This window comes from Apodemus sylvaticus, chromosome 1 (assembly GCF_947179515.1).
Source record: "Apodemus sylvaticus chromosome 1, mApoSyl1.1, whole genome shotgun sequence".
Classification (NCBI taxonomy): Eukaryota; Metazoa; Chordata; class Mammalia; order Rodentia; family Muridae; genus Apodemus; species Apodemus sylvaticus.
This window is the reverse complement of record NC_067472.1, coordinates 157,035,110-157,059,922: the sequence shown is the minus strand read 5'-3', so window position 1 is coordinate 157,059,922 and position 24,813 is coordinate 157,035,110. Positions and strand designations below refer to the sequence as shown.

General features: G+C 41.1%; 1 protein-coding gene across 1 annotated transcript in view; it reads left to right on the top strand.

The window, feature by feature from the left end:
• The window catches only part of Tubgcp5 (tubulin gamma complex associated protein 5), a 37,489-nt gene extending 13,564 nt beyond the window's left edge, over window positions 1-23,925 (top strand). The window contains exons 11-23 of the mRNA XM_052161733.1: window positions 257-459; window positions 5,679-5,794; window positions 6,546-6,814; window positions 10,695-10,893; window positions 11,487-11,675; window positions 12,801-12,983; window positions 15,689-15,773; window positions 15,879-15,999; window positions 16,370-16,548; window positions 18,171-18,296; window positions 18,809-18,897; window positions 21,704-21,804; window positions 23,309-23,925. Coding sequence (XP_052017693.1) covers window positions 257-459; window positions 5,679-5,794; window positions 6,546-6,814; window positions 10,695-10,893; window positions 11,487-11,675; window positions 12,801-12,983; window positions 15,689-15,773; window positions 15,879-15,999; window positions 16,370-16,548; window positions 18,171-18,296; window positions 18,809-18,897; window positions 21,704-21,804; window positions 23,309-23,355 — 1,907 coding nt within the window. The 3' untranslated portion in view covers window positions 23,356-23,925. The remainder of the gene's footprint in view (window positions 1-256; window positions 460-5,678; window positions 5,795-6,545; window positions 6,815-10,694; window positions 10,894-11,486; window positions 11,676-12,800; window positions 12,984-15,688; window positions 15,774-15,878; window positions 16,000-16,369; window positions 16,549-18,170; window positions 18,297-18,808; window positions 18,898-21,703; window positions 21,805-23,308) is intronic.
• Window positions 23,926-24,813: the final 888 nt, after the last annotated feature.

The window sequence follows — 24,813 nt, the reverse complement described above, 5'->3', positions numbered from 1 at the left end:
ATGGTAGCTCATAACTATCTGAAATTTGGTGTGTTCTCCTGGTGTACAGGCATGCATACAGGCAGGATGCTGTATACATGATATTGAAGAAATCTTTAAAAAACAATACTTAAAAAGATACGATATTAAAATTACCACCCTTCATTTGGATATGCCTTTCCATATGTCAAAGAAATAACATTATCAGCATCAATATTATATGTTGGTCACAGATGCCTTTCCTTGCTATTCAGTTTGATTTGTTGATACTTAACAGATACAACAATAACACTTGCAATAGTGGTGAACAAGTTGGCACCTCGACTGGCACAGCTAAAGGTCCTGGACAAAGTGTTTAGTACTGGAGTGGCAGAAGTTCCACCTGATACTCGCAATGTTGTCCGGGCATCTCACCTGCTTAACACCCTGTACAAGGCCATTCTTGAATATGACAACGTTGGAGAAGCCTCTGAACAAACTGTATGTTGGACTTCTGGATGAGCTAAAGTATATGATGAAAGGACAGAGGATAACCTGTAATTCCTTGTTAAATGATGTTTAATTCATGGTATGCCAGGCAGTTTCACAGCTTCCAAATTTGTGACTAGCTTACTAGTTTAAATTACCAAAAGAACCAGAAGGATGAAGCAAAGAAAAGCAAAAAGTGAAAAATCCTTATGCAGCTTATATAGATAATTATTTTTTTAAAAAAACAAACGTTTTTTGTTGTTGTTGTTGTTGTTGTTTTTTTAACATAAAACACGGCCAGGAATAGTGGCATACATCTTTAATCCCTGGCTCAGGAGGCAGTAATAGGCAGTTCTCTTGAATTGAAGACCAGCCTGATCTATATAAGAAAGTCAGCCCATCAAGGGCTACATAGTTAGACCCTTCCTAAAAAGCAAAGAGATCACAAGCCTGACATGGAGTATCTAAAGTAGCCACAGCGTGTGTGTAACAGACTTCTAGGAGCTGGGGTGGGAAATTTTCAGTATACATGTATTTAATGCTACTGAACTTACATACTAAACGACTAAGATGGCTATGAGCATGTAAAGTCAGGAGGCTGAGGCCAGAGGGTGGTGAGAGTGTGAGGAGTACAAACCCAACTAGAGACCCATTGGTAAGTTACTCATGTGTTCCAGTGCTTGGCAGGACTCTTATCTTCTTTACATTTTAATGTCGAAGTTCGGTACATAAAACAATTTGACTTTTTTCATTTATGCAGTATTTTTTCCTATTAGTAACCAGAAGAGAATAAGCTAATTCTCTCATTCTTTTTTATTTATTTGGGAGTAGGAGTGGGGACGCATGTGCCACAGCATGCCTGTGGAGGTCAGAGGACTTGAAGAACTTAGTAGAATCAAATTCAGGTTGTCAGGCTTGGCAGCAGTATCTCCATTAGCCATCTTACTAGTGGTACCGTGTCGACAGTGCAGCTGAGTGCCTCTGCCTTGGCTGTCTCAAGTTCAAAATTGGATCTTCATTCAAAGAGATAACTTAGTCTACCTTCAGCTGCTGATAAACATCTTGTCCGAAAGCAACTAGAGGAGAAAGTGGATTATTTGGCTTAAACTTAAACACTTAAACTTACAAGAACATAGTTGAGGGACGGTATCTGGGGCCAAGGTAGGAACCTAACAGCAGGGACTGGAGCAGAAAGTGTAGAGAAATACTGCTTCATGGCTTATTCTTTGTGGCTTGCTCAGCCTACTTTATTGAACAATCTAAGACCTCATACCTAGGGTGACACCACCCTGGAGGCACTGGAACCTTCCACACCACTCATTAATCAAGAAAATGCCCCACAGGCTTGCCTGCAGGCAATCTGATGGAAGCATTTTCTTAACTGAGGTTCCCACCCTACCTGCATCAAGTTGACAAAAGTTAAGCAGCACAGTTGACCCCAAAACACACAAATATGTCATTATTAAGCCATAACCTTTGCTTTCTAGTTTATCCCTAAGATCTTACCATTACAACATAAAACAGTATAACTTCAAAAGTTCAGTCTCTTTAAAACAAAATGTCTCTAAAAATCTAACTATTGTGTCCTCCTAGATGCTCAAAATAAGTTATATCTTACTCTAAGAGGGAGAAACCAGGGCACCGCTATAATATGAACAAAGAAAAATCAAATTCTCTTTTTCTTTCATTGTTTTTGTTTTCCGAGACAGGGTTTCTCTGTGTAGCCTTGGCTGTCCTAGAACTCACTCTGTTGACCAGGCTGGCCTAACTCAGAAATCTACCTGCCTCTGCCTCCCAGAGTGCTGGGATTATAGGTGTGCGCCACCACTGCCCAGCCGCAGGTCACACTTTCACCAATTGCCTTCTGGCTTCTTGAGGGACTCTGGTTCTTCCAAAAAGTGTCAAGCCTCCACCTCTTTCTCTGTAACTGAGGCTGTACTATCACCAATGGCCTCTTCTTGCTTCTTGTGGTGCAAGCCCCAGCTACTTTGCATGAAGTCTTCATGACTTTAAAACCAATACCACATGAGAGACCCTCACACATGACCAAGTTTGTCAAAAGCCAGATCTGTATCCAGGTATACTGAGGAAGGCAGCGAGATGTGACATCTGCAATTGGGGTTGGTGCTAATAGTAGCCGGTTCCTGTGCCCCTGCATGCCACCCCTCCCCCACACCACCCCCAACTCCTGCAGGGGATCTACAGGATCAGCACTAGTAATGCTAATAGCATAAAGTATCTGGGACCAGGCTTCTTGCCAGCTTTTAACTCTTAAGTGGCCAGTAAGAAAGAAAAGGATAGAAAGTCATACACACACACACACAATCAATCTCTCTCTCTTTCTCTCTCTGTTTCTCTCTCTCTCTCTCTCTCTCTGTGTGTGTGTGTGTGTGTGTGTGTGTGTGTGTGTCTTTCTCTGTCTCTCTCGGCTGGACCCAACCACCTGTTTCATCTGTTTTTAAAGTGCACATGTATACATACAAACACACATTTACATATATACATACATATATACATATAGCAGAGTCCCAACAGCCACACTTTTTTTGTTTGTTTGTTTGTTTGTTTTCCCGAGACAGGGTTTCTCTGTATAGCTCTGGCTGTTCTGGAACTCACTCTGTAGACCAGGCTGGCCTCGAACTCAGAAATCCGCCTGCCTTTGCCTCCCAGAGTGCTGGGAGTACAGGCGTGCGCCACCACCGCCGGCCACACTTTATTTTTTTCTCAGCATTTTTATAGCTTCTTAGACAAAAGATCTTTATTAAATTACCTCACAGATAAAATGTTACACAAAAGGAAGTTACAGAGGGATATCAATAAGTTCAAAGCAGTGTTTCATTATAAATTCAAAATAACAGTTTCACATGACCTCGCTTTATCATAGTGCAAATGTGTAGCGTCATCCTTGGAACTGACCTAGAATGAATATTATCCTTGATCACAGATTTGTCCCAAGCCTATTTGTCTTCTTAGTGCAATTTATAAAAGTTCATTGAATTCCTTATTATGCAGCCTTTGCTTACTATCTTATGAGGAGGAGGCTCTTTCTATTCTTTTTTTTTTTTTTTTTTTTGGTTTTTTGGATTTGGTTTTCTCGAGATAGGGTTTCTCTGTGTAGCCCTGGCTGTCCTAGAACTCATTCTGTAGACCAGGCTGGCCTCGAACTCAGAAGTCCGCCTGCCTCTGCCTCCCAGGTGCTGGGATTACAGGCGTGCGCCACCACCGCCCGGCTTGCTTGTGTTCCCATTAAGGCATCCTTTTTTTTTTTTTTTAAAGATTTATTATATGTAAGCACATGGTAGCTGTCTTCAGACACCAAGAAGAGGGTGTCAGATCTCATTACAGATGGTTTGAGCCACCATGTGGTTGCTGGGATTTGAACTCAGGACCTTCAGAAGAACAGTCAGTGTTTAACCGCTGAGCCACCTCTCCAGCCGGCACTTTCTATTCTTGATTCTAACTTTATTACATCTTTCTGGCAAAACAAAACAATCTCCTCAAACTTTTTTCCTAAAATTATTATTTGGGGGAGGGGGTGGGTACTCAGACCACTCTTTCCTTTTGATTCAGTCTTAGACCCAACTCATGGAATCGTGCTACCCACATTCAAGGTGGATCTTCCCACCTTAGTTAATCTACTCCCACCCTCACAGCTGTGTCCAGATGCTCATCTCCTAGGTTATTCTAGGTTTTTCTTCTAAAATTATTTTAATCAAATCAGGAATTCTACAAAGTCATTAATAGATCTATACAGCATTATTTTTTTTTATTTTATTTTTTTATTTATTTTTTTTTTTTTTGGTTTTTTCGAGACAGGGTTTCTCTGTGTAGCCCTGGCTGTCCTGGAACTCACTCTGTAGACCAGGCTGGCCTTAAACTCAGAAATCCGCCTGCCTCTGCCTCCCAGAGTGCTGGGATTACAGGTGTGCGCCACCACCGCCCGGCTCTATACAGCATTATTATATGAACTATATCTTCATATTGATCTTCAGAAAATCTGCTCAATAGGGCAAGCTGATGCCGAGGAATTATTAGGCTATGTAATAGTGATAGAAAAGGCATATCAGCAGCAAGAAGCAATTCTGGACAAGGTATCTGGGATCCATGCCTCTCAGAGCTCATCCATTGTAACCATGCAAAATGGTAGGCCATCTCCAGAAAAGTCTCTTGCTTGCCATAGCCTTTTCTTCATGGCTTGTGCCTCAAGTTAATCTGCCAGGATGATATGCCGCCTTGACCCCCTCTGGATCATAGCTTCTGTGGTCTTACCCCAAGGAAATACTCCCTGAAGATTTTGACTCAGTGTTGCTGATCTATTAATCACAGTTGATTCTTCAGTCCTAGTTGACCAGAAACCACAGATTCTTAATTTACATATATCATGTCCCCAATAGAGTATTAGAAGGAATCTCAAACTTCCTGCTAAATTCACAAACCAGGTCTCCATCATCTTCATTTCTCTTAGCATTCTTCCTTGTGGAGCTCCTACACATCTCATTAAACTCTAAGGTACTCAGTGGCTTTTTTTATACCAAAGTTCCAAAGTCCTTCTTCCCCAAAACAACATAGTCAGTTCACAAATACCTATACCTGGTATAATTTCTGTGTTAAATTGCTTTCTCTTGCTGTGATAAACACCATGACAAAAGGCAAATTGGAGGGAAAGAGTTTGGCTTATACATCCATGTTATATATAGTACATCATCCAAGGAATCCAGGCCAGAAAGTCAAGGCAGGGGCAGAGCGAGGCGGGAGGCTTGGAGGAATGCTGCTTACTGGTTTGCTCCTTGTGGCTTGCTCAGCTTGCTTTTTATGTAACACAGAACTACCTGCCTAAGAACGGTACTACCACTGTCAATGGACAGGGCCTTCCACATTAATCATTAATCCAGAAAATACCCCCATAGACTTGCCTGCAAGGCCAGTCTGATGGACAGATTTTCTCAGCTGAGGTTTCCTTTTTCCAGATGACTCTAGCTTGTGTCTAGCTAATAAAAAATAAATCATTGTAGGAGGGCTTGCATACGAATGATGAATGTTACATTTATCCCATATTTAGATGGATTTCCAAATAAAGATCTTACAGTTTACATTTTGAGAATTTCTGTTTCTTCATGTCAAAACATAGGAATACAGTCACTTTTTAAAGGCTCTTTCAAAAGAGCCTGTTTAAGTTTGATCTCAGCCCAGTGAGATCTCTGAAGAGTAACCAGGCAAGGTCTCATCCATAGGTCTCCCTCCTGTTCTCTCTCTGGGTGGAAACAGTGCGGCCCTACCTGCAGACTGTAGATGAATGGATTGTCCATGGACACCTGTGGGATGGTGCGAGGGAGTTTATCATACAGAGGTGAGGCTTTGCATGGAGCTCGGGGGATGCTGGATGGATGTTGCCATTTACTTGATAACCACATCTAAAATCTTTGGGCATGCAACTGAGAGGGTGGGTTGCTGATAGCACAGGCATTCCTGCTGCTGCTTTATAAGGAGATGTCAGGTCCCAACCAGTAAAGATATCCTTGAGTTTTATGGCACTTCGCATCTTTTCATAGCAGTTTATATTTGTGAATGGAAATTAAATGCTTCCTATGAGATAGATGAACCAAGATGATATCACGTTATAACCTACCTCCATTGTAAGTTATCAATAAATGTGACAATAGTATAGAATATGACTTTGAGGCATTTATTTCTTAAAATAAGGTACATATTTTCTTAATATAATATTTAATAAAGCAAACAAAGAAAATGTTAATCCACTTACAACAGTTTCCCATTAGTTAATTGACTTTTCTGAACAAACTCATAAGCTGGAATCGAAAACTTTTTGTACTTTTATAAAGGGAACTAAAGTAGTTCATATTCAGTTTAATTCCAATTAAGGAAAATATTTCATTTAAGTTTTAATTGAGAGTACTTATTTTTACACATTAAACTGAATGAGGATAGATAAAAATTGTTCCATATTGAAGATCATTTTACTAGCAGCTGATTCTGCTACAGTATAGAATGTCTGAACAACTAACCTAAACTAAAACAAAGAATACTGTCATTTTAAAGGAACATAAATTAACACTTAAAATGCTTTTGAATCTCCTTAGGAATAAAAATGTTCCAGTAAATCACAGAGACTTCTGGTATGCAACGTACACACTGTATAGTGTATCTGAGAAGACAGAGAATGAAGACAAAGTGAGTGACAGTGCCAGCGCCAGCTCTGGCAGCGACCAGGGGCCCTCCAGCAGACAGCACACCATGGTGTCCTTCCTCAAGCCTGTCCTCAAGCAGATCATAATGGCTGGCAAGTCAATGCAGCTGCTGAAGAACCTCAACTGTGCAGAGGGCTCTGCGTGTCAGGCAGCAGCCAGAGGTAGCCTGTCTCTTCTGTGCACGACTTCTCTGGCCCCGCTAACTTTCCCATTCCCTGTCGTCATCCTCAGATACAAATGGCCCCAGCTGTTTATGTCGGTAGAAATTAGCACTGTGCTTTTTGTTTGTTTGCTTGGCTTGGTTTTTTGAGACAGCGTCTCCCTACATAGCCATAGTCCTAAAGCTCACTGTGAAAATCAGGCAGGTCTTGAGCTCAGAGATCCTCTTTCCCCTGCTTCCTGAGAGCTGGGATTAAGGGTGTGCACCAGCATACCCAGACATCACCCTGGTCATTTAAATACATGTTTTCCTTTTGAAATTTCAAGCATATATACAATATATTTTGATACTCACCTCTCAGCGTTGCCATGTCCATCTCTTCCTAAGCTTCCCCCAACATACCTCCCTCCCAACTTTATTTCCTCTTAACATTATGTTCTTATAACCCACTGACTCTAATTAGCTCTCCTTACAGGTACATGGTACGGATAACCTAACATTGGCCACACCCCCAAGGAAAAGTTTCTCTCCCTCAGTAACCACTAACCTATAATAGTGCCTCCACTTGGAGTGGGCCTCGAAAGTCTCCCTCATTTTTAGCTGGCTTAGTTTTGTGCAGGTGATCACTGCTGCTGTGACTCGACAGATAAGTACGGTGGCCTTGTCTTGTCCTTAGGCAGCATTTCACAACACTCTGTATACCTTAGTGCTTACCCTTTCTCCACCCTCTCTTCCTGGATGTTCTCGGAGCCGGGGCAGGGATTGATGCAGGTGTCCCATGAGAGCCTGAACACTCAGTCACTTTGTCTCATCACTTTGAATACTTAAGGGTTTCTGCATTAACCACTACCTGCAGAAAAGGAAGCTTATTTGACCAAGGTTGAGGTCTGTGGTGTTGTGGTCAGGGTTTTGTTGGCTTAACACTATCTAGAGTCATTTGAAAAGTGGGATTCTATATTGAAAACATGTATTCGCAAAACTGTCTATAGACAAGTCTGGGATTATTATTATGATGACTGATTAATTGGTAGATATGGGGAGCATAGCCCAGTGTGGGTGTTGCTAACCCTACACAGAATAGTCTTGAGTTTTGTAAGAAAGCAGACTGAGGAAGCCATGGGGAACAAACAGTAAGCAGCATTCCTCTGTGGCTGCTGCTTCAGCTCCTGCCTTGAGTTCCCTTCATGATGGAGTGAGACTGTAAGCTAAATAAACCCTTTTGTTTCCAAGTTGCTTTGGTCATGGTATTTAACACCTTAATAAAAACCCTAACCAAGACATATTGATTTAATAGTAATAAATATTACCCCTATTACTAAATACTACTGAATTACTAAACAGTACTAAATATTAGTAAAAATGTTTAGAAGGCAATTTGACAACATAACCTTTTAGCTAAACAAATACTAAGTTCCCCATAGGGTTTATAACCATGAGAATGAGCCCTAGGTCTTTCACCAAGTTTTCAGTACCAACATAAATTTCTTCCTATGGTTCCAACCCAAAGCAGCAGGCTTACCACACAAACTCGATGCAACTATTATACCTCTGTGCATGTCTTTCCTGACAGGTTGGCTTTGCAGCATTCAGGGTCCAGCACTAAATAAGGCTGTTGATAATTTTTCTTCCCTAGCACCTTCTACTACCATAAAAGCTAGCCAGTGAGTTTTCTGTCAGTTTGAAATTGATTTCACTATGCCTACAAAGTAGTGTTTTAGGCAGTAGTCTTGACATCAGTTGAGTAACCAAGAGCAATGGTAGCAATCTATATCATGATTGAATGAAGTCGTACTGTTCTTTATAGAAAATCCAATTTATCTTCTTTGGAATAGTCAGTGCTGTTTAGAAAGAGACTGGCAAGTTCTATTTGCATTTTTTGTCATTGTCAGTTTCTTAGGACTGCTTCTTTAAAAATAATTGTCTGCCTTTTTTTTATTCTTTTAAATATAATTTCCATTTGCTTTTATTTTTCTCAGAAGATATTTCTTCTGTCCTTAGGACACCAGGTCTTTCCATGGGGTCTGGTAGAAGTCATGGGGCAGCACCAGCAGGACTGAATTGTGGTGAAATGTTTGGTCCTTCAGGGTTTCATGAGACAGTTACTGGACCACCTAGCTGTGGATGGTACAGCTCACACAGCGTAACGTGGAGCTTGCAAAGCAAAGACGGTTGATGACATTTGCTTTGGGGCTGTCCCTGATGGACAGTGGAGCAGTTGCCTCCACTGTGTCCTTCATTTTATGTGTATTACTGTTTTGCTTACATGTATGTATGTCTGTGTACTACATGTATGTCTGGTACCCACAAAGGTCAGAAATGAGTGTTGTATTTCCTGACATTTTAAGTTGCAATGAGGCTTTTAGGAATTGAACCTGGGTCCTGTGTAAGTACAACTACTCTTAACCAATGACCCATCTCTCCAGCCCCCAAGTTTCTTGATGGCCTTCTCCTTGAACTCCAGCAGACACTGTGTGTGATTAATACAATGAAGTGGGCATAGGCCTACAGTTTTCGTTTCCTTTCTCTTTTCTCTTTGGTGTAAGATAAGAGTCAGCACTTGACAGGATCGAGTGCCTCTGGCATTTTTAATGTGGTACACTATTTCACTTATGAATGTACCCTGGCAAATTTAAACTTGGTAATTCAGTTCAGACGGTCTTCATAAGGATTTTTTCCTTTTTAATCTTTTTAGGGGATATAATTAAGTAATTTACTTAAGCTTTATAAGCTGAAAACACTTGAATAGGGTCTACATTGTTTGGGTTTTAAATGACCTCAATACTCTATTATTTTTTAATTAACTTTAATATTTTTTACTCTATTAATTATTTTATTCTACCATATCTACCTTAATATTTTTTTGCCTTGTGGAAGATTTCTTTTTTAACAAACTATAATGGGCCAGTTTTGAGAGTGTCTTTTCCAGTGAAATTGACTCCTGTAAGTCTTCCTCTGATCTTAAACAGTATGTTAGTAACTTAATTTTAAGTACTTTGCTTCAACAATTATTTTGTTCACAAAATTAGCCTATGTAGCATTATAGTTAATTGGAAATGTTTCATTTAACTGAGAATAAAAAGTGGTCTTGATGTACTGTAAAGTTAAAACAAAAACAGTAATAGGTCTTCATAGATAATAGAAAACTATCAAGCTCTATAAAGATGAAATTCATTCTTAAACATTTTTAACATTTATTTTTATTTCCACACGCATGTGTGGTGTGTGTGTATTTTGTATATCATCTATGTATGTGTATGCCTAAGAAGGCCAGAGAGGACATTGGAAAGCCTTGGATTTCTTTCCCTTTTTTTTAACGACTTATTTCATGTATATGAGTGCTCTCTCTACATGTCAGAAGAAGACATCAGATCTCAGTATAGATTGTTGTGAGCCACCCTGTGGTTGCTGGGAATTGAACTCAGGACCTCTGGAAGAACATCAAATGTTCTTAACTGCTGAACCATCTCTCCAGCGTAGCATTTGATTTCTCAAAGCTAGAGTTACATGCAGTTGTGGCCACTTGAAGTGGGTGCTGAAAACGAAACTAGGATCCTCTGCAGACACAGTATGCTTTCTTCGCTGCTGAGTCATCTTTTCTCTCCACCCCAACACAGTCAGCCTTTTCAAAATATGTTATGTCTGTGTGAGTCTGTGCCACAGGTAAGGATGATGATGATGGAGACCAGAAGAAGGAAGGCATTAGATCCTCTGCAACTGAAGTTAGTTAACAGGCAGCTGTGAGCTTTCTGATGTGGGCACTGGGAACCACACTGATCCCCTGGAAGAGCAGGGAGAGTGCTTCACTGCTTCGCTCTCCAGCCTGTGAAACTTACTGAAACTAGTTTGGGGAACAGAATTCATCCTACATATTTGTATTTCAGATGCAGAAAGAAAAAGCTTATATACCCTCTTTCTGGAATCTATACAGTTACGTCTTCAACATGGAGAAGATTCTGCTCCACACATTGTTAATGAAGAGCAAACAACCAAAGAGAACCTAATAAAGATGCAGTCCATTGCTGAAAGGCATCTTGAGCTAGATGATATTCATGACCCTCTGCTGGCCATCAACTTTGCAAGGTGATAGCATGCATACCGTGTTTCAGTGACTGAGCTAGCGGTGTCTGTGGGATGCTTTGTAGTTGTTTCTGCCAGGTCCAGCTTTCCCTCCTTAAAAACAAAACCCTTTTCTTTCTAACAGATGGACGACAACAAGATGTTGTGTTCACCTGTGTCCGGTGTATAGTTTGCTCCCTTTTATGAAAGTATACAGATGTGACTCAGATGTGACATCTCTCTTGTACTTTAGCACCCCTAGGAATATTGCTGCCCACCTAGAATATGCCTTTGAAAGGTGCAGATCGGCCCTGTACTGCCTCCCTCTGTCTTACATGTGTTTGGGGCTGAGAACGATGTGAGGAACTTAACTCCAGTGGAATAAGCCAACAATGCCCTTCATTAATACCATTCACCATGTGTAGCACTAATGAAGGACTAATTCCAACACACTGACCGTAATGGCAGCAGTGATCTAGAAAGGGTGTTCTGGGAAAAAGGTTTCTTTCTGTAACGACTGATAATCTGAAGCTAAAGGTAAAATTGGCACTCTAGGTTTTGGTTTATTAGAATTCTGTCAACAGCTCATAAAAATGACTCACGTTTTAATATTGAAGGTTATATTTGGAGCAGAGTGACTTTCATGAGAAGTTTGCTGGTGGTGACATATGTGTGGATAGATCATCAGAATCTGTGACCTGCCAGACTTTTGAATTAACGCTGAGGTCTTGCCTCTATCCTCACATTGATAAACAGTATCTACATTGCTGTGGAAATCTCATGCAAACCTTAAAGAGAGATTTCAGGTAAAAAAAAAAAAAAAAGAAAGAAAGAAAAATGCAATTTATCTCTGGAAGTAATGTTATTAATAACCAGTAGAATTTTTTCCCTCCTTTTCCTCTTTTTTTTTTTTTTTGGTTTTGTGTCTACTTGTTTGGGGAACTGAAAGTCAAGTGTAGAACCTTGTGTAGAATAATTTTTGAAGTCTGTATTCCAAGAAAACTTTAATTATAAAGAGTATATGTATTTGTTAACAATCTTTTTTGAAAAGATTTCTTAACTGTCAAGATTTAAGTATATTGTAACTTTAAGTATCTGAGGATCTGTGTCCAAATACATACCAAAAGAAAGAAAGAAACCCTCAAAATGTGCACAGTGTACTCTCAGAAGAAAAATACAAGTTACTTGGTCATAGATAACTAGTTCCAGCTCCAGCTTGCTCATGTCCACGCATGGTCTCCTTACAGTTCACAGAACTAAGGGTCCTAGTGTGCTTTCAGTTGCTGTGATAAAACACTGACCAGAAGCACCTTGGAAGGAAAGGCTATGTTGGCCTACAGCTCACATTTCATCATTGACGGAGAACAAAGGAGGAAGCCAGAGCTGGAGCAGAGGCCGCAGAGTAGCTCTTCTTTGGCTGGCTCCCCTTGGTTTGCTCAGCCTACTTTCTTAGATAACCCAGGGCCACCAACCCAGACAGAGATGGCATCATCTATAGTGGGCTGGGCCCTCCTTATCAATTGTGAATCAGAAAAATATCCTACCGGCCAGTCTGTCTGATGGAGGGGTTTCCTAACTGAGGTTTCCTGTTCCAGGATGACCCAAGGTGTGTCAAGTTGTGAAAAACCAACCCGCATATTAGGTTAAATACAAGGTTAATAAATAGGATATTAATACAGTAGAATCTGTCTTTTCCTTAATGCTCAGCAGAAGGCTGAAATGAAATATTCAGTATAGTAACTATTTATATGGTAGAATTTTAATTTTGTTTCATTTTTGTGATTTGCCCAAGTTTTTGAGAAGAATGGATATTTCTAATTTCAGTGGCATCTGTCTGACAAGTGACTTGGTGTATAAGCCTGGTGTTTTTCTATAATTCCACAGTACAGGCATAAGATGTGTTCACTTACATGTCTTCTCTTTGTTCCAAGGCTGGTGGAGTACTTGCAGGCCATGAGGAATTTTTTCTTGATGGAAGGAGGAGATACCATGTATGACTTCTATACTTCAATTTTTGATAAAATAAGAGAAAAGGAAACCTGGCAGAATGTGTCTTTTCTTAATGTCCAGCTTCAAGAAGCAGTAGGACAACGCTATCCTGAAGATAGTTTACGGTAACATAAACCAAGAAATCATTTCTAGATTTTTATATATGAGCATTGTTACTTTTTGTCTTTATGACCAAAATACCTAATAGAAGGTACTTCAAACTTGAATATTTTAGCTCACAGATTGAAAGGCTTGTGTGTGTCCTGGCAGGCCAGATGTAGTTAGGCAGAGCAGTTAACACCTTGTCAGAGGGAGTACAGTAACTCAGTAGGAAGTAGGGTAGAAAACAGCTCAGGAATAACAGTCCAGAGGGCATCTCAGGGCACTGCTCCTTCCAGCTTGGCCCACCTCCTACGTTTTCAGAACCTCCCAACACAGCTCTAGCATTCAAATAGAAGACAGAATCACTGCCCCATAGAAGACAGTACATATTCAGACCACACCGCACATGTTGCATATTCACAGTAATCCTGCAAATTATTTTGCAAATTAGAAAATGAAAGCTGGGCCAAGCAGTGGTGGTGCACATCTTTGATGCCAGCACTTGGGAGGCAGAGGCAGATGAATCTCTGAGTTGGAGGTCAGCCTGGTCTACAGAGTATGTCCCAGGACAGCCAGGGCTGCACAGAGAAACCCTGTCTCAAAAAAAAAGGAACAAAGGGAATTAAAGCTGAGCTCCTGCAGTGCCGGGGGTTAAGGTCTGAGATGGGGAACTCTGCTGAGTCTGGGATTTGGGGCCAGCCTTTATCTCCAGACAAATCACAGGAAGGGCTAAGGTGTGGTCCGTGGATAAAGAACTTGCTACACAAGCATGAGGACCAGAGCTTGCATCCTCAGCACCCATCTAAAAAGGCATATTGGCATGGCAGTCCATCTGTAATCCCAGCACTTTGAGGGATCAGGAGGTGGGGACATACGTGTCTGCCACAAGCAGTCTTAACAAACTTCAGGTTCAGAGAGAGCCGTGCCTCAGTGAATCAAGGGAAAAGTACTAACCTCTGACCTATACCCAGACACACACAGATACACAAACACATTGCACACACCGCACACATGTACCGCCTACACACCAAAAAAGAAAGGAGAAGGGTAAGTTAAGTCAGCAGCTGGTATTTTAAGATATGGTAAGGCTTCTGAGTGAGAAATCAGTAGGTCAGGACCAGCCAGCTTGTCGAGTACGATGGCTTCCATGATGGTTCTTGTCTTAAGCTCCTATGCATCAGTATTACTAACTTGTAACGGCCCTGCCTCCTTGAAGACATCCATAGCCTCTCTGGCAAGCCAGGTTCTCCTAATGACTCAGCCTTGCTCTCCCACCACAGGGACTTAGCTCAGGATGATACCCTTCGCTGTGCCTTACACCAGACAGCAAGGGAACTTTTCACTTTCAGCCTTCATTTTTCCCGGCCTACCACACCGTGTTCTCTCTTCTGCTGCATTTCACATTGCAAGTATTCACACATGTGCTTTCCTTCCCTGAGTGCCTCCTTCAGTGGTGTGCTCTCCCATTCATGACCTGCCTGCCAGTCAGTTTGTCTGCTCTTTAGTGCACCCTGTTTTCTGTGCCATGAAAGCAGCAATACGGATCTGCTCTGGAGGCACGAGAATACGTTTCTGTCATGTAAGTGAATGTTGATGTAACAAACTGCTAAAAGCTAAGGTAGCTTTATCTCGTCCTTGTGCCGTGGCAATGAGTCGGCTAGTTCCTAGTTCATGCGCTGCCCTTACCTCTTACGTCCTTGGATGCCTTATTAAATCTTCCATAGTCTGCATCCAGGTTATCCACCAGGATTCTGGAACTGTAGCAAGATCACTATCAGGACCTGTAAATCATGTGAGGAAAGGACAACAGTTGCTGGCACATGGATAGTCCCCTGTTCTGTTTTGCTTCCTTCCTTGGGGAAAGGAGTGCATAGATAGAGCAGTACACAGCACCTGCAACAAAAGCAGACCCCACTGTACAAATCAGGAGGCTCTAGGAGGCACTAGAGCAGTTGTAGTCCTTGCCCACAGTGCCTCGATGTAAAGTTCAGTCTTTTTAGCCTGGCTTTGATCAGATTTAGGTTCCCAGACTATTTTCAAAGTTTGTTTTTAATTCCATTTTCCTTCTAACATTGTCAAGTACTTCTTATAATAAAATTCATTATTTTAAAACTAATTGGATGTTGGAGCACACACAGCTACAATCCCAGCACTACAAAGGTAGAGTCATAGAGATCTCTCAAGTTTGAAACTAGTCTATGATACCTAGTGAAAGACAATCTCAGAAACTAGACATGTTGGCACTGTCATTTGGGAGGCTGAGGCAAAGAGGTCACCTAGAGTTCTAGGTCATCTACATACCCAGATCTTGTCTCAAAAAAAAAATATTGCTAGTTGAGGTAGCGTATATCTGTAATTCTAACACTCAGAAGTCTGGGGAAGGAGGATTGCCATATATCTGAAGCAAAGCTGGGCTGTACAGTGAGACCCTGTCTCAGAAACTCGGGGTAGTGATGAGGGAGGAGGATCAAAAACAACTGCTGCTCGTTTCTAAAAGCAAGTTCCTGTTCTGAGGTGTATGCCAGAACCTGGAAGGAAATCAGCATATTTGTACTGTGAGATGTTGCAGGGTGGGGAGGATGGTTGTGTGGTACCTTTACTGTCAGGACCTCGGTCATAGTACCTAACTGCTGGGCCAGTGAGAGTCCCTCCCTGGAACCCTTCTGTAAGAATATTTTTCTATGAACATAGTATTATCACAAACTAAAATGGTAACTTCTTCATTTAGTTTATCTATATCTTTTGAAAATGTTGATTCAACTAAGAAGAAACTACCCGTTCATATCTTAGATGGTCTAACCCTAAGCTACAAGGTAAGTACAAACCATTTTTTTTATATAAAAATTGTTTTTTAGTAAAACTGAGGTATGTAAATAATACTGTATTTTGGTTTTTCTGTTTTGATTTGGTTTTTGTAGGTCCCATGGCCTGTGGACATTGTTATAAGTGTAGAATGTCAAAAAATTTATAATCAGGTGTTCCTTCTCCTATTGCAAATAAAATGGGCAAAATACAGCCTGGATGTTCTACTATTTGGTGGTAAGACTTGATTGCAATAAATTAACTAATTTGATTTTGGTCCTGCAAAGTTTTTTATAGGTTGCCTTAGGGCTTTATTGCTGTAAAGAGATACCATGACCACATTCAACTCATAATTGGGACTAGCTTACAGTTTCAGAGGTTTACATCTTGATCCAAAGGCAGCAGGAAGAAACTCTGTCTCACTGGGCAGACTTATGAGACCTGAAAGCCCACGCCAGTGACACACATCCTCCAACAAGGCCACTCACAGATGTGCCCTTGTTAGGTTCCCAGCCATGCTGATGCCTCATCGCTCACCTCTTGTAAGGGAACAGTGGCTCTCAATTAATTCCCTGTGTGTTCATTTTGTCCTTTCAATCATCCATAGAACTGGGTAATGCTGCTGAAAGATCCCAAGCAAAGGAAGACATTCTACGTGACCAAGACACACCCTCCCAGTTTGGACCACCAAAAGAGTCATTAAGACAGCAGATTCATCGCATGTTTCTCCTAAGAGTGAAGCTCATGCACTTTGTGAATAGTTTACACAACTACATCATGACCAGGGTTGGTACTTGTCCTTCTATCTTCTCTGTTGTTTTGTCTTGTGTAGGTGTAGTTCAAAGACAACACTTATCACATATTTAGATCTATACAACAGTCACAGAACACTTAGAGATTATGAAAAAAAAGATAAATAATTTCATCATAAAATAACAATGAGAGATAATATGGCCTCTCTCTCCCAAAAGCCATCAACTGTCTTAGCTCTTCAGTTAAAGTGGGAGTTTATGAGTCTCCATGTTAGAACGATGACAGGCTTGATCTTATAAAGGTACCCACAGCTGCTGTGTGCTTCCTGAGTGCACTGGTGCTGTCATTTCCATTGGACACTGTTCGGCTCTGCCCTTCCTGATCACCTGGCCTCACAGTCTTTACCTCTCCTCTTCCATGACGGTGCCTGCCTTAGCGGGATTTGGGGGGCTATAATGTAAATACCTCATTGTGTCTGAGCTTTCACACAAACCAGCATTGTGTCCAGAGACTAGTTCTTGTCGGCATCCATAAAAATGGGCACACCAAAGCTCCTCTTTTAGAATGACCTTTAGAACTTGCTCAGCAGCATAGTAGATTTCATCCCTGGTGATAGCTGTGTCTGGAAAATAGCGTCAGTATTTAATAATAACCCAAATCCTTGGTAAGGGTGATATATAAGGAAGAGATTCAACTGAATTACATGCTTTTTTTTAAAAGAAGTGGGCTAAGGAGACAGCTCAGTGATTAAGGTGCTTACTGCACATGTCTGAGAACTACTGGGGTGTAGCTCTCCAGAACACAAAAGCCCAGCAAGGGTGTGGTAACCTGCTTGTGATTCCTGCCCAGGGAGGCAGAGACCTGCCTCAGTAAATAAAGTGAAGACTAGCTTAGGAGCTTCATTTTTTACTTTCTTTTCTATTTAAAGTAAAGTTAGGTTTCTCTTAGAGAAAGACCAATACTATATTGTGTAAACTTATCAAAATTCATTTGAAGTTGTTTGTATTGTAAAAGTGGTGTTAGAGTTACAGCAAACATTTTTATATTTTTCAGTGATGTTTTTGGATTTTTTTGGTTGGTTGGTTGTTCTAAGGAAAGGTCTTCATTTTGTGTTCAAGTGGCTATCCCAGAGGCTGGTTCTGCCATTGTCCAGGGCTCAGAAAAAGAAGCTTTTAAAGAAGAGTATTGGGGGTGGGGGGGTGCATACACCTACAGCTCGGTGGTAGAGATTCTTGTTCAACGTGTGGGAAGCCTAGGGCTCTCTGTCCAGCACCGAGTGAGAGAGCTCAGTTGGTAAAGTGCTCACCAAAGAAACATTAGTAACTGAGTTTGAGCTTGGATCCCTAGAACCCACCTAAAAATCCACACTTGGAGCTGGTGGCACACGCCTTTAATTCCCATACTCGGAGGCAGAGGCAGGCATATTCTCTGTGAACTCAAGGCCAGCCTGGTCTACAAAGTGAGTTCTAGGACAGCCAGAAGTACACAGAGAAAACCCTGTCTTTAAAAAATTAAAAAAAAAAAAAATCACGTATGGTTGCACAGACCTAGAGAAGGAGCCAGAAGCAAGAGGATCCTCCGCTAGCTGGCCGTGCCACCTGCACACAAACCGTTGCTAATTTAGCTTCTTGTCTTTTTTTGTCTTCTTATTCAAGATTCTTCACAGTACAGGGCTGGAGTTTCAGCATCAAGTTGAGGAAGCCAAAGATTTAGATCAGCTGATTAAAATTCACTACAGGTATTTGTCAACCATCCATGATCGATGTCTGCTGAGAGAAAAGGTATGTCAAATGCCATGTCAGGGAGAGCCAGTGGGGAGAACAGGCATGTGGGAATGTCTTCCCACTGTGGAATCTTGAAGTCTAAAACTACTGTCATGTGGTCATTTTTTAGGAAAAGCTAGGTTAAATGGGGTTATAATGTGTGGTCCACTACCAGCAATAACATTTAAGAAAAATATAAGAATATAGAACCGGAAACTTAAGTCTTCAGTTAGGCAATAAAAGTGTACCAATTCATTATGAATATGTGGAACTGAATAGTTTTACAGCCATTGGGACTTCTGCCTCGGGTTCACTGATAAATCTAAATGGCATTTAAGAATGAAAGGCTGCCGTCCTGGAATGCAGATTTACATCCCATGTGGGCTTGGTTCAGAGCCTCATACCTTCCTTATACATAATGATAGTCATTATAATAGCGTGCTTTTCCTGTGACTTAAGTTAGGCAAAACTATTGGTGTTGTTGTTAAATAGTTACAAAGCCCATATTTTATCTCGCACATTGATCTTAGGTCAGCTTCGTGAAAGAAGCCATTATGAAGGTGTTGAACTTGGCGCTCATGTTTGCAGAAGGTTGGCAGGCAGGCCTAGGGGCTTGGCAGTAAGTATGTGCTGTGTGATATGCAAGCTGTATTGTAACCTCTCTAACTGGCTGCACTTGAGGAGTCTTTCCACCCCCAATCTTGATAATGGTTCACACAATAGTGACTGAATTTAAAAGTGTAGTTCATTGCCTTTCCTGCTCTGCAGAAGACCTGAAGTTCAAGCCTTTGTAACAACAGCACCTAGAACCTGATTAAACTAGACCGCAGCATCAGCAAAGTCAGCTGCCCATAGGCACAAGCAGTTTAGCAACCTAAGGTCTTTTAGATAAAATAAGCAAACATTCTTTGATTATCCGCAGGGCTCAGTTTCTTATTGTACATACATTCAAACATGGAGAAGTCTACAGGGCAGGATAACACCTGGATGACTCCCCTCAGCACTTTCTGAGGAGGACTGGTTCTGGATCATGAGCCCTGCTGAAACATTTTAAAGTAAATGGTGGATATCATAATATGCTGGGTTACTTTCCAAATGTCTATGTAAGCTTTAAAAGATGGTGTATATGTTACTTATAGAATATTTTTCACTTGTGTCATTTAGAAAAAGCAAAGGACTTAAAGTCGATAAACAGAAAAGAGCCAGTCTATAGGAACATCTCCAGTTTTTGTTGTTGTTGTTTGTTTGTGTTTGTTTCTGTGCTAGGGTTTGAACTCAGGACCTTACTCACATGTGCTATGTAGATGCTTTACTATACTGGCTACACTACCAGCCTGGCTATGTTCTTATGTCAGTTTGAATGTATAGTTCAATGCTTAGCCTCTGTCTCCTTAATAAATTCTATGCAAGGATTATTCGCTGAACTAAAGCTTCATGTCTTGTGGCTTGGAGGTTTTACTTGTGTGTTTGTGCCTGTATAAGGAGTGTATTCACACGAATATGTGAGGATGTATATCCCTTTGCACATGGAGGCCAGAAGAGGGTGTCTGGGTATCTTCCTGTTATTCTCCACAGACTCCTCTGAAATAGAATCTCCCTGAACCTGGGACTTAAATGTTCTCAGCCACACTGGAAGCCAGTAAGCCCCGGCAAGCCTTTTGTCTCCTCCCTCCTCAAAGCTGTGGTTCCAGCCATGTGAGAGATTATTGTGTGGGTGCTGGGATCTAGATTCTAGACCTCACGGCTGCACAGCAAACCCAGTTAACACTGAGCTACCTCCCCACCCCTGACAGATTTCATAGCAGTCTGTACTTCGTCCATGCTAATACAGAGGGGAAGAGTTCACCTCGGTGCTGCTGTCATTCAGAACCTTAAACTGGAGCCGTGTGGTAGTGAGGACATTCCTAAGTGAAGGTTTGAAAACACAAGTGTGGGCTGGTGCGATGACTCAGCACATGAAGGCATTTGCCATACGAGCCTGACAGCCTGAATTCAAGCCTCAAAACCACAGAAAGGTGGAGAAAAACTCACTTTGTAAAGTTGTCCACTGACATCATCACACATGTAGTGGCACACACATAAATACACACACATTACTCACAGACATGCACAACAATAGTAAATACAAAGAAACAAAAAAAACAGAGGCTAGGAATATAGCTCTGTGGTGAAGCACTTGCCTAGAATGGCCCATGTCCTGAGTTCTATTCCCCGCAACACAAAACAAGAAAACAGACACCTTCTTGACTATGTATGTCCTCTCAAAGTAGACAAAACTACTTTAATCCCGTAGCACTTAGCTAGATGAGGGAATTACTATTCCAGATGCTTTTCTGAATTTGAACTGTTTTTATTTCTACAATAAGTTGTCAGCAAAAAGCAGGGATTAGGACATTAAGCATTTCAGAGTTGGTATGGGGACATAAATTTTTGCCTATTTAGAAAGTAGAGGCTCTAAGATCATGAGTTAAAGGCTCTGTGCACAGCAATATTTATGAAAGGTTTGTGCTATATGAAGTTTGCTTCTAAGTAAATACTACGGTGATGCTGAGGAGGGTTTTTTTTTTATACTTTAGGTAGATAACTGCCAGAGCTGTGAACACACACACACACACACACACACCTGCTCACCCCAGAAAAGAAACCATGACAGCAAAGTGATAAATATACCAGAGTCAAACTCAGGAAGCCCATGAGTACACACTGGGGTTATTAAAAGGAGTACAGATGATAGGTCACTTAGAAGACCAAGAATAACCGAAAATATATCAGCTATGCCAGCAAAAGGGTCCCGAGGATTGGGTGATGATTCATCAAAGCCTCAGCCCGTTCCAGGCTCCCTCTGCAGGGCCTGCAGCCAGCTTGACAGCCTCTCCTCTGTCGCTCCTCTGGGCAGGTCTCCTCCCCCTGCACTGACTCCCTTCTGTAACGGTGGGGAGGGGACATCAAGAAGCTTCCTAGTTTCCACTTCCTGCCTTGTGACCCGTGACCTTATTTACTTCATGAGTTCCTGGCACTCCCCTCTCTCCTAAGAGCTGTGGGTAGGGGGCTGATATCCAGGAATGTGTGAATTTGGAGCAAACCCCTGTACAATATGAGCATGTTATGAAGTGTTTTTCTATGTGTGTTTTGGATGTCTGAGTTCGAGGACAGCCAGGGCTACACAGAGAAACCCTGTCTTACAAGGAGGGGAAAGAAAGGTAGGATGTGAGTCTAGCTGCTACTGGGAGCCTGAGCACACTCCTTTCCTGTCAGTCCTAGCCATATGAGCCCCTGTCTATGAAAAGTAATTCATGTAAGGCAGTGTTGACTGTTTTATGATCATTAGTTAGCCTGTAGGATTTTAGAAATTATTTCAATGAGAATTTTATAGCCTGCCTATTACTAGTTCCTTAATACAAATTGAAATTTGCTTTCTTTCTTAGAATGGAATCTATAGAGAAAATGGAATCTGACTTTAAAAACTGCCACATGTTTCTGGTAACCATTTTAAATAAAGCTGTCTGTAGAGGATCTTTTCCCCACTGTGAGTACATCTTCTTATGTTGTCACTGCCTTCTAATTTCATTGTACCTAAGTCTGTGTGCCAATATTTGTTACTGGTCACATGGAGAGTTGGGTTTTTTCAATTTCAAAACTGGAAAATACTTAATCATGATGGGCATCACTAAACTAAAGATCTCCATACTCATGTGCCTTTTATTCCAGAGGATTTCTTTCTTTCTCTCTTTTTTTTTTTTTTCTGGTTTTTGGTTTGGGGGATTTGGGTTTCTCTCCCCCCCCCCCCCCCAGACAGGGTTTCTCTGTGTAGCCCTGGCTGTCCTGGAACTCACTCTGTAGACCAGGCTGGCCTTGAACTCAGAAATTCACCTGCCTCTGCCTCTGCCTCCTCTGAGTGCTGGGATTACAGACGTGCGCCACCACCGCCTGGCTTCCAGAGGATTTCTAAAACTGAGCTGCAGTAGCTTGGGGAGTTGACCTCTCACTCTTGACTGTCATATGGACCCTTTGTAACTATTCCTTTCTGAATGACATCGACTTGTAGGAAATTCAGAGCTTCTAAAGCTGCCTCTCATTGCAAAGAAATATGGATTTTTACAGTTCAGAACATAGGGTGTGAAGGAGATATTTGTGAAGTGAATTATTGAGGAGTTTTTAGTCTGTTGAGATAGACTAAGTGGTGTCTCTACCTGTCCCTCCTTTTTTGGTAAAGAATGTATATGTAATGTCAAGCCAGGTGGCAGTGGTGGTTCACACCTTTAATCCCATCACTCAGGAGGAAGAGGCAGGTGGATCTCTGTAAGTTTGAGGCCAGCCTGGTCTACAGAGTGAGTTCCAAGATAGCCAGGGCTACACAGAGAAAGTCTGTCTCAAAAATTAAATAAATAACAATAATAATAGTGTTGACCCCTCTCCATTTGTGCACTGACTGTTAAACACTTAAAAATAGCCAAATGTGGCCGGGCTGTGGTGGCTCATGCCTCTAATCCCAGCACTCTGGGAGGCAGAGGCAGGCGGATTTCTGAGTTCAAGGCCAGCCTGGTCTACAAAGTGAGTTCCAGGACAGCCAGGGCTACACAGAGAAACCCTGCCTCAAAAAACAAAAAAACAAACAAACAAAAAAAGAATAGCCAAATGTGAAAAAAGTATTGCAGTCTGTCTGTGTAAGCAGTAACATTGGTGCATTTGTCTGTTTACACCGGGCCAGGGTTATAGAAGCAGATGCCATCCATAGATTAGAATGTGGCACTGAATTGTGAGCTAACCCAGGATTTACACCATGTAGAATAAATGCTGTGTTCAATGAAAGGCTTTTTTCAAGATTAAAAGATCTGAGATAAAAATGTCATCAACTTTTTCCACTTATATTAACAAATGTTCTCTTTATTATATATTAAAAATACTGATATTTTAATTAAAAATAATACATCTTTAAATACTTTTAAGTTTTAATTCACTGCAAACTTATTCAAACATTTAAACATATTTAGAACTAATTTTTAACCTCTTTTTTTATTTTCTTCCCACAGTGGAGTCTCTCGCATTGTCGCTCATGGCTGGCATGGAGCAGAGTTAGATATCTCTAACTTAACAAGTACCTGGGACTTCAGCATCCATGCACATATTTACTGTTTACAGCTGAGAAATAAGAACCTTTTTATTTTTATTTATTTTTATTGTTAAACCTGCCTAGATAAATGGATTGTAGGTATTTTTCTGAAGATTATTATCAAGTATGTATAGTTGTGTATATAATGTGTATGTAATTGTAAAATAATAGTCATTGTATAAAAATAGACTATTGACTACTATTTCTTCTGAAGGATTGGCTTATTTTAATGTGTATGTGTATTCTACCTGCTTATGTATGTGTACGTACATACCATGTGCTCAGAGGCAATATGATAACATCAGATACTACAACCTGTAAGTTTTACATTTTCTCTTACCTAAAAGTAGTCTTAGATTTGACTATCCTTAAAGCATTTTTATGTGCATAGAAAATCCCAAAAGAAAAATAGCAACCAATATCAATGTATAAAGTGTACTTTACTTAAGGCCAGCTGTTATATATTGATATTTGTCATTTATTAGCTAACCAGTAATATCTCAAATAAAAGTATGTATATCATTCCATTTCTCAACATATTTCCTGTGTTTTTCTTAGTAGGCACTGTATGAGAACAGATGGATGATGTAAGCAGATAAATGGCAAGGGTGTAGCAGAATGTACTTTAGCCGGCTGAGTCAAACCAATAGCCCTCATCCAACCATAACACAGTGTATATTCCTAAGCATTTCTAATACATTCACTGAGATAGTCTGTCTATTCCGTGCATGAAATATGCTCGACCTGTTGTTTGTTTTATTTTGGTTCGGTTTGGTTTTTTGGGTTTTTTAGTTGGTTGGTTGATTGGTTGGTTGGTTGGTTGGTTGGTTGGTTGGTTGGTTGGTTGGTTGGTTGGTGGGTTGGTTTTTAGAGACAGAGTTTGTGTAACAGTTGGGGATGTCCTAGAACTCACTCCATAGACCAGGCTGACCTCAAATCCAGAGATCCTTCTGTCTCTGCCTCCAGAGTGCTAGGATTAAAGACATTCATCAACAGTCTATTTTTGGCTTCTTGAAGCAGTCTTACTCTTTTTGCCAAGGCTTGCCCTAAATTCAGGATCCTCCTGCCTCAGTTTCCTAAATGCCAAAATTACAGGCATGCACAAACAAAACATATCTGGCATTTGGGTTTATTTGGCTTATCCTTCCATATCTCTGTTCATTGGAGGAAGTCAGGACAGGAACTCAAGCTAGGACCTGATGGAGGCAGGAGCTGATGGAGAGCCACAGAGGGGTGCTGCTTACTGGCTTGTTCATGGCTTACTCAGCCTTCTTTCTTATAGACCCCAGCCAAGGAATGGCAGCCCCACAGTGGGCTGGGTTGGGCCCCATCAACTAATAATTGCGAAAACGCCCTACAGGCTTCCTGCAGCCTGATCTTAAGGAGTCATTTTCTCAACTGAGGGTCCCTCCTCTCAAACAACTT